The sequence below is a fragment of the Moschus berezovskii genome, chromosome 15, assembly GCF_049115385.1.
Source record: "Moschus berezovskii isolate FMDL1 chromosome 15, NW_MosBer_1.0, whole genome shotgun sequence".
Classification (NCBI taxonomy): domain Eukaryota; kingdom Metazoa; phylum Chordata; class Mammalia; order Artiodactyla; family Moschidae; genus Moschus; species Moschus berezovskii.
The window spans coordinates 25690837-25712550 of record NC_142474.1 but is presented as its reverse complement, the minus strand read 5'-3'; the positions used below and the strand labels follow the sequence as shown (position 1 = coordinate 25712550).

The 21714-nt window shown below is 42.9% G+C and overlaps 1 protein-coding gene across 1 annotated transcript; it reads right to left on the bottom strand.

The window, feature by feature from the left end:
• Nucleotides 1-20633: 20633 nt before the first annotated feature.
• On the bottom strand, nt 20634-21414 carry LOC129561633 (N-alpha-acetyltransferase 50). The gene has a single exon (XM_055434369.1). The coding sequence runs from the start codon at nt 21202-21204 to the stop codon at nt 20695-20697; it is 510 nt and encodes a 169-aa protein (XP_055290344.1). The 5' UTR covers nt 21205-21414; the 3' UTR covers nt 20634-20694.
• Between the last annotated feature and the right edge of the window lie 300 nt (nt 21415-21714).

Sequence of the window (21714 nt, the reverse complement as noted above, 5' to 3'; positions counted from 1 at the left end):
TTGCCAATTGAATTTTCCCACATTTGAGTAGCACATGAAATGCCTCTTTTACTTAAAATTAACTAGTACCTATCTTTATAGTGAGGGTTTCCCACGTGGCTCAGGGTAAAGAACCCGCCTGCCAATGCAGGAGATTCAGGTTCAATCCCTGGGTGGGAAAGAGCTCCTGGAGTAGGAAATGGCAACCCATTCCAGTATTTTTGCGTGGAGATCCCATGGACAGACGAGCCTGTTGGGCTGCAGTCCATGGGGTTGCAAAGAGTAAGACATGACAGCAACTAAACAAGAACAGCTTTATACTGAGTCATATTTTTCTTCTTAGTTCAGCAACTGCTTTTGCTGTGAACTCTTCCCCCACATATTTTAAAATCATTGATAGGCCCTAAATTCTTTTTTTTTAGCTTTATTGAGATACAATTGACAAATAAAACTGTAAGGTTTTTAAAGTGTACCTTGTGATGACTTGATAAACAATTTGATGTACATACACATTGTAAAAGAATTTCTCCCATCTAATTAACTAAATTCAAATTCTTAAAATGCTGATCTGCTGTTAAAATACCCCAAGTTCAGAAGGCCCATGTAAGGTGAACATGTGGAAGCAGTTTCCTAGCAGGAAAGACAGTATATTCATTTTATGACAGTGAATTAATTGAAATCACACAATAAGACTTAAATCCCATGCTCTGCTGTATGCTACAATTGGATCTATTTGAACTTCTGTAATACTTTCTTATTCTTCGACTGTTGTTTAAAGATGTTTTTTGCAAAACTCAATAAAATGAATTGACTTAAATTTGCTGTCTTTTGTTATGTGTGAATGACGGTTCTAAAAACTGTTTTCTTCGCCTGATGAGAAGATGGAGAAACTGGAACCCTTGTGCATTGTTGGTGAACGTATAAAATGGTGCAGATGCTAGATGCTATGGAAACAGTATCGTGGTTCCTCAAAAAATTAAAAATTGAATTACCACGTGATTCAGCAGTTTTGGGGATAGACCCAAAAGAATTGAAGCAGGGGATTGAAGAGATACTTGTATACCTGTGTTCATGGAAGCACTATTCACCATAGCCAGAAAGTGGAAGTAACACAGATGTCCACGGATAGATGAATGGAGAAGTCGAATGTGGTCTCTCTGTACAGTGGAATATCATTCAGCCTTAAAAAGGAAGAAAACTTTGACACCTGCTACAAGGTGGATGAACCTTGAAGATATTATTCTTAGTGATATAAGCCGGTGATAAAAGGACAAATACTGTTTGATTTCACTCATGTGAGGTTCCTAGAGGAGTCAAATTCACAGAGACAGAAAGTAAGATGGTGGTTTGCAGGAGCTAGGGGGAGGGGGCAGGTGAGTGTTGTCTAATGGGGACAGTTTCAGTTTGGGAAGACAAGAAGGGTTTTAGAGATTGGTTGCAAAGTGAATGTAATGAACCCTACTGAACTCCACACTTAAAATGGTTAAGATGCTAAATTCCGTATCATATATTTTACTAAAATGTATTTAATTTAATTTAAAAAGAACAGATAAGAAACGTGTTTGATAATGGATGCCGGGGGTAAGGATGGAAGGAAGGGATAGTTGGGAGTTTGGGATTGACATGTACACACTGCTGTGTTTAAAATGGGTAATCAACTCTGCTCAGAGCTATGTGGCAGCCTGGATAGGCGGGAAGTTTGGGGAGAACAGATACACGTATATGTATGGCTGAGTCCCTTTGCTATCCACCTGAAACTATCACAGCACTGTTAATCGGCTGTGCTCCAATGTAAAATAAAAGAGTTTAAAAAGAAAAGAAACTTGTTTGAAAAATGTAAGTCCAGTTGGTATTGAACAGTTCAGTTCAGTAGCTCAGTCGTGTCCAACTCTTTGCGACCCCATGAATCACAGCATGCCAGGCCTCCCTGTCCATCACCAACTCCCAGAGTCCATCCAAACCCATGTCCATTGAGTCGGTGATGCCATCCAGCCATCTCATTCTCTATTGTCCCCTTCTCCTCCTGCCCCCAATCCCTCCCAGCATCAGAGTCTTTTCCAGTGAGTCAGCTCGTTTCATGAGGTGGTCAAAGTATTGGAGTTTCAGCTTTAGCATCAGTCCTCCAATGAACACCCAGGACTTATCTCCTTGAGAATGGACTGGTTGGATCTCCTTGCAGTCCAAGGGACTCTCAAGAGTCTTCTCCAGCACCACAGTTCAAAAGCATCAATTCTTCGGCGATCAGCTTTCTTCACTGTCCAACTCTCACATCCATACATGACCACTGGGAAAACCATAGCCTTGACTAGACGGACCTTTGTTGGCAAAGTAATGTCTCTGCTTTTTAATATACTATCTAGGTTGGTCATAACTTTCCTTCCAAGGAGTAAGCGTCTTTTAATTTCATGACTGCAATCAGCATCTGCAGTGATTTTGGACCCCAAAAAAATAAAGTCTGACACTGTTTCCACTGTTTCCCCATCTATTTCCCAGGAAGTGATGGGACCAGATGCCATGATCTTAGCTTTCTGAATGTTGAGCTTCAAGCCAACCTTTTCACTCTTCTCTTTCACTTTCATCAAGAGGCTCTTCAGTTCCTCTTCTATTTCTGCCATAAGGGTGGTATCATCTGCATATCTGAGGTTATTGATATTTCTCCCAGCAATCTTGATTCCAGCTTGTGCTTCTTCCAGCCCAGCGTTCCTCATGATGTACTCTGCATATAAGTTAAATAATCAGGGTGACAATATACAACCTTGACGTACTCCTTTTCCTATTTGGAACCAGTCTGTTGTTCCATGTCCAGTTCTAACTGTTGCTTCCTGACCTGCATACAGGTTTCTTAAGAGGCAGGTCAGGTGGTCTGGTATTCCCATCTCTTTCAGAATGTTCCACAGTTTATTGTGATCCACACAGTCAAAGGCTTTGGCATAGTCAATGAAGCAGAAATAGATGTTTTTCTGGAACTCTCTTGCTTTTTCCATGATCCAGCGGATGTTGGCAACTTGATCTCTGGTTCCTCTGCCTTTCCTAAAACCAGCTTGAACATCTGGAAGTTCATGGTTCACATATTGCTGAAGCCTGGCTTGGCGAATTTTGAGCATGACTTTACTAGCGTGTGAGATGAGTACAATTGTGCGGTAGTTTGAACATTCTTTGGCATTGCCTTTCTTTGGGATTGGAATGAAGACTGACCTTTTCCAGTCCTGTGGCCACTGCTGAGTGTTCCAAATTTGCTGGCATACTGAGTGCAGCACTTTCACAGCATCATCTTTCAGGATTTGAAATAGCTCAACTGGAATTCCATCACCTCCACTAGCTTTGTTCATAGTGATGCTTTCTAAGGCCCACTTGACTTCACATTCCAAGATGTCTGGCTGTAGGTCAGTGATCACACCATCATGATTATCTTGGTTGTGAAGATCTTTTTTGTACAGATCTTCTGTGTATTCTTGCCACCTCTTCTTAATATCTTCCGCTTCTGTTAGGTCCATTCCATTTCTGTCCTTTATCGAGCCCATCTATGCATGAAATTTTCCCTTGGTATCTCTAATTTTCTTGAAGAGATCTCTTGTCTTTCCTATTCTGTTGTTTTCCTCTATTTCTTTGCATTGATCGCTGTAGACACCATCAAAAACTTCCTGGAAACAGTATTTTTTGTAGGTTACTTGCAGAGTCTTGAACATATACCACCTGTATGAGCTATTTGGTAGAATAAAGTTCAGAGGCCTGACTTAGATTCTCTTATGTGCCCAGATTCCCAACAACTTTTCTCAAAGGAAAAATTCCCAAAGCCTGACTTCTGTGGCCAGAGCAATGACACAAGTGCCCACATGAGGGCGATAGTTTCTTGCTTTTCAAACATGGAGCTGGACTCCAGTTCTTGGAGATAGTTAACAAAACACAAGTTACAAAAAAGTCTTGGTGATTCGCTTGATCACTTTCGTACCGTACAGAAAAATGAATAAAAAGCTGTGTGTCTTTTAATAGTAACAGGAGGGTTTCTGGCCCTTTGCTCAGTGAGACAGGGGCCTTTCCCAGACCTGGAAGAGAAGATACTTCGTGGGCTTGGAGTCAGGATGCCTGGAGAGAGACCGCCTTCAGCACACTTCTGCTTTAAGTAGTTGTGAGATCCAGCAGGAAATTATTCTGGAATGCATGCCTCTTGCACAATTTAATGTCTCTGTTTGGAGGCAAGGGTGTTCAAACTGCAGCCTTGTTTGACAACAGTTTTATTATATAAGAGATGCTTTTTAAACACACCTGAGGCTTGTCTGATGCCTCTATTGTTTGAGGTTAGTCTCTGGTGGCTCAGTGGTAAAGAACCTGCCTGCCAGTGCAGGAGACACAGTAGACTTGGGTTCAATCCCTGGGTCAGGAATATCCCCTGGAGAAGGAACTGGTAGCCCACTCCAGTATTCTTGCCAGGAGAATCCCATGGACAGAGTAACCTGGTAGGCTACAGCCTGTTGGGGTCTCAAAGAGTCAGACACAACTAAATAACAAACAGCAACAACTGAAAGAGTTGGTACCGCAAGGGGGTTAACCCTGATGGAAAGCAAGCGGCTTATATTAGAAAGTTCAATAGCCTTATGAAAATGGCAGGAATTTCTTATTTTCCAGGCATTATTTCCAGGACAGTAAGGCCCCTACATACAAACCTGGGAACTTTCAAAGACGTGAACCTGCATTCACACGTCCAATCATGTAAGTTAGCTCACGTGTCTGGGGTACTTTATCACGTACCCCAGGTACCCTCTACAAGTGATTGGGTTTTGTGTACATTGCTGTGCAGTACTGCATAGAGTACAGTAGTTTAGTATCTTTATTTCAAGTCTAGGATGTCCAGTTAGTGTTAGTCTCTCAGTCATGAGACCCCATGGACTGTAGCCCACCAGCCTCCTCTGTGCACGGAATTCTCCAGGCAAGAATACTGGAGTAGGTTCATTTCCTCCTCCAGGGGATCTTCCCAACCCAGGTATCCTGCATTGCAGGCAGATTCTTTACTGTCTAAGCCACCAGGGAAGACCAAGATGTCTGGAAGAAAGGGTTAAAGCAGTAGTGATGTAGCTGGTACTACTGTACTTTTCAAGGTACTGTACTGTAAGATTTAAAGTGTTTTTTTAATGTATTATTTGTGTGGTAAGTATTAGAAACCTATTATAGTACAGTACTATATAGCTGATTGTGTTAGTTGTTTATCTAAACTAACTTTGTTAGACTTATGAACATGCTCTCAGAATAGAACTCGTTCGTCAGTAGGGCACTTACTGTATAAATGTTATGCTTTTGGTTGACCTTTGATAATCTCACTGAATAGTCCCTGGAAATGTATCCTTTATAGCAATCAGTCCTTTTAGCGGGCAGTTAAGGACTTAACAGCATTGAACTTAAACACGTTCAATGAAAAGCCTTAGGACCTTTGGCTTATCAAACCAACTATTTCTACATTTCCCCATCTTTATTTGCACTTTACTTTTAATGGGGTGTATCAGATAAAACAGATCTTAAGAGGCAGCCTCATTCCGGGTGTGACTTAAGTAGCTTTTGTATCATTTCCAAGGCATGGCTGTGATTATAAGCCTTGTTTCCATAAATCATTGTCTTTTATAGTAAGCGCAATTTAGGATGTCAAAAGACACATGTGCTTGTTTTTCTGAGCAGTTGCAGATTAACTACTGTACGGGATGCTCACCGTGCTTGTTGAGACAAAAAATGCAGTAAAGGAAAAGAAAAACTCTTTATTGAGCCCCGGTGGCTAGGAGCCAGTCACAGGAGACGAGATAGGATGGCTGCAAATAGCTGTCGTGGTAGAATACTGCCCTGTGTAGCAGCCAAATGGCTCGGCTGGAACGTGATGTCATTTCCTGTTAATGAAGGGTGACAGTTTGTAGATGAGTCCAAAGGTCGCTGATTAAAAGACTCATCCTGATAATTATTATAATTATATCCCAGTGCCTGAACTACCAACATCAGGAAGATAATAACAGAAAACAGTGCACTAGAAAATGAAGTACTTTAAGTCCATCAGCTTTGGTCACTAATTCAATCGGAAAAGCTGTGTTTAACCTTTTCTGAGATAGCCCTTTCACTTAATGACCATCTGAAAACTAAACACGAATCTGTTTGTAGCAAGAAGCCCATCTAGTATTTTAAAGCATGAGAACCGCTTCACCCCCTTAAAAATGAGAGTAGCCGGTTGATGGCATTGGAATCGTCGGTGAACACTGACAAAACAATTCTAAAAGGGATTCTAGGATTTTTCTACGACATAAGAGTATTTTGTCAGTTAAATAATTTGTCTTAAGCAGAAAAAAATAAAAACCTTTCACGACACAGGCATGCCCGAGTTTGCTGCTGGTGTAGCAAGATTTAAATACAGCTGCCCCAGGCGTCAAAAATCAATTTTAAATGGAATACAGGAACAGTTAGGTTTTTTCCATCCTGGCTGTGGAGTGTTGTTATCAAGCCTGTTGCCAACTCCCTAAATAAAGAAGCTAATATTTGAAAGTAGGAGTCTTTCAGAGGAGCAGAAGTTGAGTTTTATTAGCGGACATGCCCAACTTAGCAGTGAAATCTCTGGAATGATTTTCGCTGCGAGGAGCCCTGGAGGCCAAAGTGTCACCTGGTGTGACAATTGCTGGCGCTCTTTTTTCAACTTTGTGTGCCTGGATTTGAGGATGTGATCCTGAAGCTGTTCATAATAGCATGAACCCAACTGAATTCCCTTGGAAGCTCCAGCACGAAATCAAAGTCCTGTTATCAGGACTTGGTCACAAGCGGCAGGGGGAGCCCAGCGCCTCTGTTGGAAGAGGCAGAGGGGTGGAGGGAGGGTGTCCTCGGGAATAGATGGAGTGGCCGAAGCTGTAGGCGGGCAGTGAGGACAGCTGATGGCCCTGCCTGGACTGGAGCCTGTGTCTGCAGGCAACACCCCAGTTCTCTGGGGGTGCTTCTGCTCAGCAGGCAGCCTGTCTGTGCAGAGGGCCTGGGTCCCACTTGGAACAGCATCACCTGTCACCTGGAGTGGGGGGAGTGTGTGCTTCTCGCTGCTCTGGTCACCTGGTCCCCCATTGGCCAGCGTGGGTCCCCTCCTCGAGTGCCACCGCACAACACACTTGTCACTTGATCCTGTCCTGGGGGCGGGGGCGGAGTCCCTGCTCCTTCAAGGCCCTCGATCACAGAGTTCAGAAAACTCTCTGGGCGCTGGGACTGTCCAGGGGCTTGTGAAAATCACAGACTCCCAGACAGGACACCCCGGCACACGAAGTGAGCAGCCCTGAGTGACAACCAAGAACTGGCATTTTCCACTGGCAGTGCTGTGGCTGAGCCAGCTCGGCGTCACCTGCCCTCCAGGCTGCGCTGCTTCCGTGCTTTCACCGATGTCGGAAAAACTGAAGATGTTTTCAGTACCAGGACCTGAGGGTTTTGCTCTGCATGGTTCTAGCCCCCAAAGGGCACCTCGGCAGCACTCTGGTGGCCTGCAACTGGCTTTTGCGCCCCTGGGAACAGAAGGAGACAGAGATCTGGAAGTGACAGGTGACCTGGGTTCTGGAGTCTGCTGGGCCTCCCCCGTGGTTCAGCACTGAGATCCCACACTCAGGTGGCCTGGGACCTCTGTTTCGTGGTGGCAGAGCACGAGGGGAGGGAGACAGCAGTAAGAGTCAGGGTCTGCTGACCGCACAGGAGTTTCTACCAGGCTGAAGGTAAACATGTCATGTAGAGAATGGACATTTGAAAATGCATTGGTCTGACTGCCTTTGCCCTGTGTCGGAGTAATAACACAGACCCATTTCAGAATAAGAAGAGCTGGATCTTCTTAAAAATTATCCTTACCATGTATTGCAACAGGTAGGATAACGTCAGGATGGATGGATGAACAGGTAGGTACAGACAGATACTTGCTCACATTCTTTTAAAATTTTGACTTTAAAAAGTTTCTTGAAGGGACCTCCTTGGTGGTCCAGTGGTTAAGATTCTGCACTTCCACTGCAGGGGTCATGGGTTCTATCTCTGGTCAGGGAACTAAGATCCCACACCCTTCATGGTATGGTAAAAATAAATAAATAAAAATAAATAAACGTAAGTAAGCATCTTTAAAAAAATTTTTCTTGAAGAATCAGAAATTAGTCATGGAAATATGGAGCCTTCAAACGTTGGCCAAATTGAAATTAGTTTACTGATCACAACTTTTTATCTACATGATACAGATAGAATTCTCAGTGCTATTTTCCAACACTATATTTTTTTACATATTTTTTATTTTTGAGGTATAACTTACAAATAATAAAAGTCCCCCTTTTAAATGCACAATTCTGAGTTTTGACAAGAGAATGGTCATGTAAACACCACCCCAACCCCCACAGTGCTCCTCTGTTGCTACACTGCTCCTGGCCCACAGCAAAAACCGTTTCCTTTCTGCCCCGACAATCACCATTTCCAGAACATCCTATAGATGGAATCACATGTTTCTAATCAAATACACTATATTTTTGAGTCTGGCTTCTTTCATTCAAGGCAATGACTTTGAGATTTAGCCTTACTGTTTCCTAGATTATTTGTTAATTTATCTTTATTATGGGGTAATCCATTGTATGGCTATTCCAAAATTTGCCTCTCTATCCACCAGGTCAAGGGCATTTGAGTTGTTCCCACTTTGGGTAGATTATGAATAAAGCTATTATAAAACATTTGTGTACAGGTTTTGTGCAAATCTATATTTTCATTTCTCCTGAGGTGAGATCTCTGGGTCATAAGACAGATGTTTGTTTACCTTGGTAAGAAACTACCAAACCAGTTCTCAAAGTGGACGCACCTGTATTCCCACCAGCCAGAAGCGGTCAAGTCACCCCACATCCTGGCCGTCACTTGGTATTATCGGGGTTTGTTTGGTTTTGTTTTAAGCTGTCCTAGTGGGTATAGTGATATCTTACTGTGGTTTTGGTTTGTACTTTATTAATAACTCGTGAGTCTGAAAACCTTTCCATAGACTTATTTGCCATCTACACATCTTCTCTAATGAAATATCTGGTCAAATCTTTTAACCATTTTTTCAATTAGTTTGAGAGTTTATAGATTCTGAACACAGATTCTTTATCAGACATATGCTTTGCAAGTATTTTCTCTCTGTCTTCTCTTTTCATTCTCTTAAAAGTGTTTTTCGAAGAGTAGGTTTTTCTTTTAATTTGATGGTGTCTAATTTATCCTTTTCTTGGGATGAATCATTCTTTCAGTGTCTTGGCTAAGACATCTTTGCATAATGCAGCATTACAAAGATTTATTTTCCCCTAGGTTTAGTTCCGAAGTTTTGTAATTTTATGCTTTGCATGGGAGTCATGGATCTATTTTGAGTCAAATTTTGTTTATGATGCAAGGTGTGGATCAAGGTTTCTTTTTTCACACATGGATGACCAATTGTTCCAGCACCATTTGTTGAAAAAACTATCCTTTGTCCATTGAATTCCCTTTGCAGCTGTGTTGAAAGTAAATTGGCCACACATGTGGAATCTATTTCTGGATTCCACTCTGTTCCACTGATCCAGGCTTTCATCAGTACCACACTGTCTTGATTACTGTAGCTTTATAGTAAGCATTGAAATTAGAAAATGGGAGGCTTCCAAAGTTGTTCTTCTTTCCCCAAATTGTTTTGGTTATTCTAGATCTGTTGCCTCTTCATGTAAATTTACAAACCAACTTGTTGATTTGTACCAAAGATGTACAAATTCATACATTTTGTTGGACAAAAAGTACATTTTGGAAGGGAAGAATTTACAGACTTTAAAGAACCTATCACTTTCACAATATTGAGTCTTCTGAATCTCATGGACAGAGGAGCCTGGCAGGCTACAGTCCCCAGAGTCGCAAAGAGTCAGACACAACGGAGCAACTAAGAGAACACGCACTGATTCATGAACACAGTATCTCTCTCCACTTGTTTATGCTTTTAATTTCATTTATCATTGTTTTATAGACTTCAGTGTATAGATCTTGCACAGACGTTGGAATTTATACTCAGTTTTCGGTGAGATTTTTCTCTTTTTTTGGTACTATTGTAAATTGTGCTGTTTTTAGAATTTCAATTTCCTACTGTTCATTGCCAGTACAGAGAAATACTGCTGAGTTTTATATATTGACCTTGTATCCTGCAACCTTACTAAACTCACTTATTATTCAGTCTGGCAATTTGTTTGTAGATTCCTTGGTGTTTTCTAAATAGACAGTCATGCCATCTGCAAATAGAATGATTATTTTTTTTTCCTCTCTCCAATCTAGGTTTTACTTTCTTGCCTCATTGCACTTGTGAGGGCCTCCACTGTGACGCTGAATAGGAGTGGTGAGAGTGGACAACTTTGTCCAGTTCCCAGTTTAGGGGGTGAGGATCGACCCTTTGCCATTAACTAAGATGTTAGCTGTAGATGTTCTGTAGATGCCATTTAATGCATTGAGGACATTTCTTCCTAATATCAGTTTGCTGAGAATTAATCATGAATGAGTACTGAATTTTGTCAAATGCTTTTTCTGTATCAATTAAGATGATTATATGCTTTGTCTATATCTGCCAATGTTTTAGATTACATTGACAGATTTTCCAGTGATGAACAGCCTTGCATTCCAGGATAAACTTCACTTGGTCATGATGTATTATACATTTTATATTTGCTGGATTTGACCCCATGATATTTTGCTGAGGATTCTTTTATTTATGTACACTAGCAATACTGGCCTATAGTTTCCTTTTCCTCTAATATCTTTGGTATCAGCATATTCTAGCCTCAAGAATGGAGAAGGCATGGCACCCCACTCCAGTACTCTTGCCTGGAAAATCCCATGGATGGAGGAGCCTGGTAGGCTATAGTCCATAGCGTCGCGAAGAGTCGGACTCGACTAAGCGACTTCACTTTCATTTTTCACTTTCATGCATTGGAGAAGGAAATGGCATCCCACTCCAGTGTTCTTGCCTGGAGAGTCCCAGGGATGGGGGAGCCTGGTGGGCTGGCATCTATGGGGTCACACAGAGTCGGACACGACTGAAACGACTTAGCAGCAGCAGCAGGTCTCAAGAAATGAGTTGGGAAGTGTTCCCTCTTCTTCAATTTTCTGGAAGAATTTGTGTAGAATTAGGATTATTTCTTCCTTGAATGGTAATATTTACCAGTGAAGACATCTGGTCTGGAGCTTGCTTTGCTAGAAAGTTTTAACTATGCATTCCATGTCTATAATAACTATCGTTAACTATTCCTTCTTGAGTGAGTTTTGGTTTTCTAGGTCTTTCAGGCATTAGTCCATTTCACCCAAGCCGTCAAATTTTAGGTCATAACATTGTTTGCTACCTTTCCTTACTATCTTTTTCATGCCTGTAGAGCCTTTAGCAACATTTTCTCTTTCATTTCTAATATCGCTAATGTTTATCTTCTCTCTTTTTGTTATTATCTGTCTGGCTAGAGGTTTATCAATTTTGTTGGCCTTTTCAAATAGTCTGATTTTTGTTTCATTAATTTTTCTCTTTCATGTTTTCTTAATTACATTGCTTTCTGCACTTATGTTTATAATTTCATTCCTTCAGCCTAAAGTTGCCATTCTTTTTCTAGCTTCTTAAGGTAGAAGTTTGGATAATTCATTTGAGATGTTTCTTATTTTCTAACATAAGCACTTGACGTTATGAAACTCCCTCTCAGCACTGCTTTAGTTGCATTTTACAAATCTTGATATATTCTTATTTTTGGTCAGTCCAGAATATTTTCTACTTTCCCTTGAGATTTCCACTTTGACCTAGAAGTACATTTAATTTTTAAATATTTGGGAATTTTCCATGTACCTTTCTGTTTGTGAACTCTAGATTTATTACCTTATGGTCAGAGAATGAACACTATATGCTCTCATTCCTCTTAAATTTGTTAGGGTTTGTTTGGTTGCCCAGAATACGGTCTGCCTTGGTGACAGTTCCATGGGCACTTGAGAAAACTGTGTATCCTGTTACTGAGTGGCCTGTTCTAATGCATCACTTAGGTCACATCACTGCAGTGCCATCCAGGTCTATTCTATCCTCACTGATTGCTTGTCTGTTTTTTCAATAACTTAGAGAAGAGTTTGAGGTCAACCAGACTTGTGGATTTGTCTATCCTTTCAGTTTTTGCTTTGTGTATTTTGAAAAGCCATATTGATGTTCAGTTGCTCAGTCATGTCTGACTCTTGGCAACCCCCATGGACTGCAGGATGCCAGGCTTCCCTGAACTTCACCATCTCCAGAAGTTTGCTCAAACTCATGTCCATTAAGTCGATGATATCATCCAACCATCTCATCCTCTGCCACCTGCTTCTCCTCGTGTCCTCAATCTTTAGAGACCTCGTGTTATTAAATGCTGCACCCATCACTTGCTAAAATCAATTTGCAAAGCTGCAAGTTGTTAAGAAATGGGTACTCAGAATAAAGAGCTTTAGGGCCGCTGGGAAGGGCAGAGTCTTCTTCATTGCCTTAGGCCGAGCATTTGAGCTCAACTACCAGCTGGGCCTCTCAGTCCTCCAGGGGTCAGAGATGACTGGACAAGAAGGGTTGATTCCAGGGTGAGGCACAGAGTCTGTGCTCAGGATCCTACCCTACCACCAGGTGACCTTGGACCCCAATTGCCTCAAGTCAATCAACCCACATAAATGGTCCGCGCTAGATGCTGGTGAAACCAAAGTGTGAATCTTGCTCCAAGGATGATTACAACCCCTCCTTCCTGGTACTTGGGGTCCCTGAAGAGCAGATGGGGCCCCGCATGTGTTATCAGACCTCCTTACAGCACTATACTGGCAAACGTTCAACCACAATTTGGGGTGGGGTAGCCCCATTTGCAGCACTTGCCAATTTCCATGGTGTGAATACTCCCAACCATGATGGGTTTCAAGCTACCAGCCTGACTCCCTATGTATGGAGCAGGGAGACACAGAGGCAAACACTGTCCAAAGCATTTACACTGCACAGAGGCAACAGAGATAAATACCCCAAGGGCATGGATAATGGTAAAGTGTACTGAGGGACTTTCCTCCTGGTCCAGTTGCTAAGACTTCACTTTCCACTGCAGGGCTACAGAGGGTATGGGTTCAATCCCCGCTCGGGGAGACAAGATCCCACATGCCACAGGGCCAAAAAAGCAAAACATAACACAGAATCAATACTGTAACAAATTCAATAAAGACTTTAAAAATGGTCCACATCAGGGCTTTCCCTGGTGGCTCAGTGGTAAAGAAACCACCTGCCAACACACAGGTTCCAACCCTGGGCCAGGAAGGTCCCACATGCCACGCAGAGCAACTAAGCCCATGCACCACAACTATTGAGCCTGTGCTCTAGAGTCTCGGAACCGAGACAGCTGAAGCCCATGCACCCTAGAGCCCATGGCCCACAGCAAGAGAAGCCACTACAGTGAGAAGCCTGTGCACCACAACTACGGAGTACCCACAGCTGGAGAAAAGCCCATGCAGCAACGAGGGCCAGGCACAGCCAATAAATAAACACATTTTTTCACTGGTCCACATCAAAAAACATTCTTTAAAAATAGTAAAATGTAGTTAAATACTTAGGGAGAGAAAACAGGTTGGTTCCAAATAGGAAAAGGAGTACATCAAGGCTGTATATTGTCACCCTGCTTATTTAACTTATATGCAGAGTACATCATGAGAAATGCTGGGCTGGAGGAAGCACAAGCCGGAATCAAGATTGCCGGGAGAAATATCAATAACCTCAGATACGCAGATGACACCACCCTTATGGCAGAAAGTGAAGAGGAACTCAAAAGCCTCTTGATGAAAGTGGAAAGTGAAAAAGTTGGTTTAAAGCTCAACATTCAGAAAACTAAGAACATGGCATCTGGTCCCATCACTTCATGGGAAATAGATGGGGAAACAGTGGGAACAGTGTCAGACTTTATTTTTGGGGGCTCCAAGATCACTGCAGATGGTAATTGCAGTCATGAAATTAAAAGACGCTTACTCCTTGGAAGGAAAGTTATGACCAACCTAGACAGCATATTAAAAAGCAGAGATATTACTTTGCCAACCAAGGTCCGTCTAGTCAAGGCTATGGTTTCTCCAGTGGTCATGTATGGATGTGAGAGTTGGACTGTGAAGAAAGCTGAGCACCGAAGAATTGATGCTTTTGAACTGTGGTGCTGGAGAAGACTCTTGAGAGTCCCTTGGACTACAAGGAGATCCAACCAGTCCATTCTAAAGGAGATCCATCCTGGGTGTTCATTGGAAGGACTGATGCTGAGGCTGAAACTGCAATACTTTGGCCACCTCATGTGACGAGTTGACTCACTGGAAAAGACTTTGATGCTGGGAGGGATTGAGGGCAGAAGGAGAAGGGGACGACAGAGGATGAGATGGCTGGATGGCATCACCGACTCGATGCACATGAGTTTGGGTGAACTCCGGGAGCTGGTGATGAACAAGGAGGCCTGGCGTGTTGCGATTCATGGGGTCACAAAGAGTCGGACACGACTGAGCTGAGCTGAACTGAAGTGCTAAGTATTGATTACCTTTGTTTTTAATATAACTCATTTAATGATAAGTTCATACAATTCAGTTTTAATGTTGCCCATGTTTCACAAATGATATGCAAAATTCCTGCCAATTCAGCCATCATTTTGTGTGGATTCACTGGAGTGCTGACCCAATCGCCACTCAGACAAGCCTCAGACAAGCTCAGCCGACAGAAATGAATTGGTTCATGTGAGAGGTTCCATAGCAGCTCTTAAGCAGAGGGTCTTGGGTTCTCCAAGCTTAGCAGTGTCTGCAGTAACCTCCCTGCGAGCTGTGAGATCTAGCCCTAAAGCACCAAGGCCATGCAGTGCTCTGATTGGTCATCCCTGGCCATGCCTCCTTCCTGGAACTGGGAGTGGAGTCAGCATCCAGTGGACCAAAGTCCGGAACAATAGTGCTCCTGGCACATTTAACAGGCATCAGGAGATGGAGAGAGGATGTCCAGCTGTCCAAAAGAATGAGGGTCCATCACACAAAACCACAAAAGCCCTTTGCTAACTGTAAAAACCCATATAAACATTCAGTTTGGGATTTTTCAATCTTGAGATATATTTAAATTTTTTGGTGTTCGATGTTTTCAAATTTTGAAAGTAATCCATACTTGTTTTAAACAATAAATACAAAGCTTTGCATAAGGACAGAGTTACTCACCTCCCAGGCTCTAACTCCAGCCCCTAACCCACTCTCCCCCTGGTTCCCCCATTCCCATAGTTCGCAGTCTGCCCCATGCCCCGCCGAGGCTAAGCAGTCCCAGACACATATACACATGGGGGTTGTTTTGTTTCTGCAGAAGTAGACCCAGACACAGCTGTGATTCTGCAGCTGGCTGCTTCTCACCGTGAGATAAATCTTGGGCTTCTCAGCAGTCGGTACAGGTTAGGGGTTTGCTCTAGCTGGACTGGCAGGGGCTGGGGCTGGGGGCCTTTTCATCCATACCTCCTACCGAGGGCATGGAAGTGCAAAGACCTCTTGTGATTTCTAAATTTGGTCAGAGTGCAGGAGGCAGTGCAGGGTGCCTGTGTGCTAAAAATACCAGCCGGGGTCTGGGGTAGAGGCCACACATTCAGAGCAGATAAGACGGGGAAGCCCAGGGTGGCAGAGCATCGGGGTCCTTGGCAAAGCATCTTCAGGTTTTTCCAAAGAGCCTCAGCCTCTACACTGACACCCTCGCCCACGCCACATGTCCAAGGGACCAAGGTTCATGTGCATGCTAAGTCTTTCAGTCGTGTCCAACTCCGTGCGACCCTATGAACTGTAGCCCACCAGGCTCCTCTGTCCATGGGATTCGCGAGGCAAGAATACTAGAGTAGGTTGCTATGCCCTCCTCCAGAGGATCTTCCTGACACAGGGATCGAACCCAGGTCTCTTATGTCTCCTGCATTAACAGGCAAGTTCTTTACCACTAGCACCGCCTGGGAGGCCCAAATGACCAGGGTACAGATTCTAAAAGCTGCCTCCAACTGAGTCACCATCACCCTGTGGGTCATGTTAACCCATTGTTTGATACCACCTCAGGATTTGGACCCTATCTGGGTGCCACTGCACAGAAAGTTATTTTCAACTTACTTTTTAAATATATAGTTTTATTTATTTCTTTTATTTTTGTCTGCGCTGGGTCTTCATTTTTGCACAGGCTTTCTCTGTTTGCGGAGAGCAGGGGCTACTCTTCGCTGCAGTGCTCAGGTTTCTCATTGTGGTGGCTTCTCTTGTTGCGGAGCAAGGGCTCTAGGGCACACGGGTTTCAGCAGCTGCAACACGTGGGCTCAGTAGCTGTGGCTCCCAGGCTCTAGAGCACAGGTTCAATAGCTGTGATGCACAGGCTTAGTTGCTCCACCGCATGTGGGATCTTCCCAAACCAGTGATCAAACCTGTGTCTCCTGCATTGGAAGGCTGATTATTTATCACTGAGCCACCAGGGAAGCCCTTTTAAACTCACTTTTAAAAAATCAAATTCATTTATTTCTAAATAGAACTTCACAACACTACAGTGGATAGAACCACTATCGCTTGCCATAATTATGATACATAGAAGTAGATCATATACATAGTGATCACACATAATGTTGTTATTAACAGTTTTGAGCATTTGCTCTGTGCCAGTCTCTGTTTTAATCTAAAATATGAACTTGATCCTTATAACAGCCCCCATTCTACTGTCACCCATTGTGTAGACGAGAAAATGAGGCTCAGAGTAGCTCCACCTTAAAGTGGACAGGTCACTACCAAAACCAAAATCAGGAACTGTCTTAATCATCCAGGTGCCCATGGGTGGGGAACCTCAGCTGTGCTGGACTTTGAATTCACTTCTGGCTTTTGATTTGTTCATTCACTCATCTCTTTAACGAGGGTTTACTGAGCACTTACTGTGCGCCAGGGCTGTGGCGTGGAGGGGGCGGGGGGGGGCGGATTCTGTCTCTGCCCTTGACGAGCTCTGTCTGGTAGTGGGGAAGGTACATGTGGTGGGTGCTTCACAGCTGCAATGCTGGGGGTGAGAGAAGGCATTCACTAGCCTAGGCTAGGGGGTGGGGAGTGATGCTGGAGGAAGCTTCTAACGTTTTCAGGAGGAACAGGATCTGAGTGGAATAACGGAAGAGGAGAGGGGAACGTGGCAATTCAGGTGCATTAAAAAGGTGAATTCAAGTAATCTTCATGTCCTCACTGGAGACCCCTATTATGAGCAGATTGAAAGAAGTTAACCTCAGTTTCTTCATCTGTAAAATGGGAATGATGGTACCAGCATCACAGAGTAACATCCGTGACGAGATGGACGTGTCACAGTTTATGAAGCATTCTGGCAGCTCTCACCACAGAATACACGCTCAAAATGTCACTAATAACAATGATGATGATTATTCTTGTTTCTGGCAAGTGATCGTGTTTTCTATGTACCAATGCAGTACTGTAAAGTTCTTTTTAAGTATTTTTTATTTTTAAAAAATGAATTTAAAAGTGGCATGCTTCACCTAAAACTACCACAAATTTGTAAATCAACTATAATTTTTAAAAAATAAGGAAAGTGGCCCTCTTGCAGTGAGCTTAAGCTAATATTCATATTACCATGTTTGTCTTCATTCACATACATCCTGCAATTTTACAAGCACATACGAAAAACTTAACCTATAACTTCCACCTGTCCTTTTTGTCTTCCCCGGGCTTTATTTTGAAAGAAGTGAAAATCCAAGACCATTCTTTCAAACTAATAGCAATACATTTACTTGACAGGGGATTTAATTCCTTACCAAATGACATGACCCACCTCATAATGAACAATATTTCTAAGTAGCACAGCTCACAGCATGGGGCTCCCTAAATCTGACTTAGACGGTGAGACAGCCATCTTTCATGACAAAATTTCTCATAGAAAAGCCATGGTTTTGCAAGGACACCTATCAGAGTAGTTAGTAGGGCCTGAATTTTTCCTTATGTCTCCCACCTACAAACATGCTCAGCCACTGTCTGTGAAGAAGGTGGTATTTGGGGGAAAATTAAAAATCTGGAAGTCATTATCAGGAGCCCATGGGCAATGGGCTACTCCTGGTCCAAGGGGTTTACACTCATGATCGCACATCTTCACAACCATCCCTGGGAGAAATGCCATCATTACAGAAAGCAAGGCACAGTGAAGTTAAGAAACACAACCCAGGCCTCACAGAGCCAGGATTCAAATCTGGGCAGTGAGATGCCTGAGGCTCTCGGAGAGAATCCATTTATACTTGCCTCTTCCAGCACCTGGAGCCTACCAAAATCCCGTGACTCACGGCCTCTTCCACCTTCAAAGCCAGGAAAGGCTGGCTTATTTTTCTCCCTCTGACACTGACTCGCCTGCCTCCATTTAAAGGATTTTGTGATGGCATTGTGGGGGGGTGGGGGAGGGAAGGGGGCAGACGGGGGGAGGGCTTCCCTGGTGGCTCAGACAATACAGAATCTGCCTGACAATGCAGGAGATCCAGTTTCAATCCATAGGTTTGGAAGATCCCCTGGAGAAGGGAAAGCAGCCCACTCCAGAATTCTTTTTTTTTTTTTTTTCTCAATTCAAAATTTAATATTTTTTCCTCCATAAATAATATGTACTTAATTGTCATGAGGCAGCTATTCGGTTTTCATTAACCACATTTAGGGATACATTCATAGGACTGATTAGATAGTCCAAGTGAAATGGTTATAGAAATAGAGGCAGTGTCATCTCACAAAACTCATTTATATATCAAAATCTATTTTGACATCTGAAGTTTACAAAAAGACTGAATTCTTCAAACTAATCTTGCCTTCTGTAACTCAAGCATTCTTCTCTTGGCAAGAGCAAGCTGAAGCTTATCCATGAAGGTAAAGGTGCTCAATGCTAAACTTTTCTTCTAAGCTTAGATTTGGACTGCTTAAGAAACTGATACCCAAGAAACCAGCAAGATCTTTCTACATTTTTACTGTCTTAAGATTAGAACTCTATGAACTCACTCATCAACTATCTTCCTTTTCTATATTATTCTTGGCACTCAACTAAGACTGTCGAAGTCTATTGTACCTTGCATTTTCACATTCTCAAATAAGAACTTAAGATTATAAGATGTGCATAAACATTGTATAAAATAAATTTCTCATTCAGTGTGTTTGAAGAGATGAAACTTTTATGCCAGAATTTACACAAGAGGATAAATGTTATGAATCAACCTTCTTTTTAAAGTCAAATGACAGAAAATTCAAGCTCTGTGCATTGTTTTAAGTCTAATGAAAACATTTCTTAGGCCACTGGTATTGGCAATGTAGAAAATTTTGAATATTGGAGATGGGATTATGGAGGAAAGTCTGAAAATTTTAGAGGTCTTCTATCTTACAGAAAGTTACTGACCCATCAAAGCCACTCCCTAAGTGCCAGAAAATGATCTGGCATAAACCAGTCCTGTCAGTACAGGAGGTCACAGTGACATTTGCGTTATTAACACTTCTAGACTTCTACTTTTCCCAAGAACAGAAGCAACGTGTTTAATAATTCTCCCTCCCACAAATCCTTAAACTCAGCATCACAGGCACAGAAGGTAAGCAAATCTGCGATGCTCGCCAACAGACAAGCGACAGCACAGCCAGGTGATTCTCAAAAATACTGTCTAGGTATTCTTCCCTCTAAAACCAAGTGCTCAGTGGCCACACTTCTAACAGTCTGAGTTAGCTGACACTAAATGCATTTATTGTGCCACAAATCCATCTAAGCTTCCATTTAGGTATTTTTTTGTATGTCCAGGAGACAATACCTACTTCAGGTTTATTTAAGGGCACTGACCTATAAAGGACATAAACTCCATATTTAAGGTCTGACCAACTACTGTGGGTTTACTGAAGAAAAACAACAGAAGAAAAAAAGCAGATCACAACAAACCTCTTCAGGTCAGTTAAAGGCCATATCTCTAGCTGGGATATTAAAAAAAAAATTAATCTCACCAGCCCATATGCTAAAAGATAATGCCACTAGTAACAATCAACAGCAGGAAAAACAAACCTGCTAACCACCAGCCCACTCATTAGCAAAAAGCAGTTTAACTCACATACTGAGACCAAAGTCTAATACTACCGATTCAAACTGTCCCACCCACCTTCAGCCACCAGCAAGGAAGGAAGAAATAATTGCTTAACAGAACAAAATAAGCTCAGTATTTCTTACAAGGATAACAATGGCCCAACTCCTGAGATAATACTCAGAAGGACAAAAGGTGGAGTGAAGGCAATGTATAGGGATTTGTATCCCACAAAATCTTTAAAAACCCAAAGTACCACAAACACACTAAACTTGTCTAAGAGTTAGAGAACAAGATATTGCTGCTGCTTCTTTTTGTCCTTTGAAATATACAATATTTTGTAGGCTCTGCCCTTCAATGTGAAAGCAGGACATTAAACAGAAATAATGGAAATTGAGACTCAAATTTTTGGGGCCATATATATCTTAACTGTGAAACTAAACCGATCTATACCTTCTCCTTCCTACAATCAAACCACCTCACAAAAATAAAAAAAAACTAAAACAATCAAACATGATTAATAAGTCCTTAAAAGTTCAAAACTTTTCGAGGAAAGGGAAGCAAGTTTTGAAAGGAGGAAAAGTAAGAATAAGGAAGGGGGAAAGTTTTAAAAGAAAAGGGGGCGGGGACTCAATGGGCCTCTCTTTTATTTGGCGACAAGCAAGTGCAAGAAAGTTCATCTGCGATTTGTTCAGTTGTCTGTCTTTTGCACATCTGCGTTCTGGCCAGAAGGGACTTTGAGGTTTTTCTGCAGCACATGAGCATCTGCGGGCTCTATCCTCTTATAGTAGTTCTTCTTTGTCTCAATAATCTCAAAGCCAAACTTTCTGTAGAAGTCAATTGCAGACTCATTGCTGATCTGGACATGCAGATAGATGTTGTCAAAAGTGCCATCTTTTTCACAGATGTTTAAGACATGATTTAACATTTTAGTTCCAATTCCTAGCCTTCGGTATGGTGCCAGACATCCTAGTGTCATGATGTAAAGTCTCTTCTGATTCTGTGAATGATCCACCCTACAGCACACTGCACCCACTGCGATATCATTGAAATAGGCAAGTTTTGCTAGTTCGCCAACCTCCAGCACATCCTTGTAGAACTTGTCATTGTAGCTGACTGGAAAGATGACCTGGTTTAATCTCTTCAGCTGTTTAATATTGTGTGGTGTCACATCTCCCAGCTCGATCCGGCTACCTTTCATCTTCCCCGCCCGCTGAGGCCGTTGTTACCGCCGCTATCAACGCCGTCGTCGTCGCCGCCCTGAGCTCTCCGCGCCCTCCGCTCGGGCCACTCAACCCCACAAGCCGGCCTCCTCGCCTAAGGCAAGGAGCTGAGCGGGTGACGGAGGCCGCGAGAGTTTAGCGCGGCCCTGCGTCTCCGGAGGGGGCGGAGGCGCCTCCCGCCGCCGCGCTAGTGCCTGGAGAATCCATGGACAGAGGAGCCTGGCGGGCTGGAGCTCATAGGGTAAGACACAACTGAAGCAACTTAGCACGCACACACACCCGCACATACATAGTGGGGACATTGGTCCATCGACAGTCAGAGTCCAGACAATCTCCCTGTCTGAAAGTCAGCTGATTGGCAGCATCACATCCCTCTGCAACTTTAGCTTTCCTGCCACATAAGGGAGTGTCTCCGATTATAAGGATTAGGATGGGGACATCTTTGGTCACATCCTGGCATTTCTCCACCTGGACGCACCCTTTGGAAA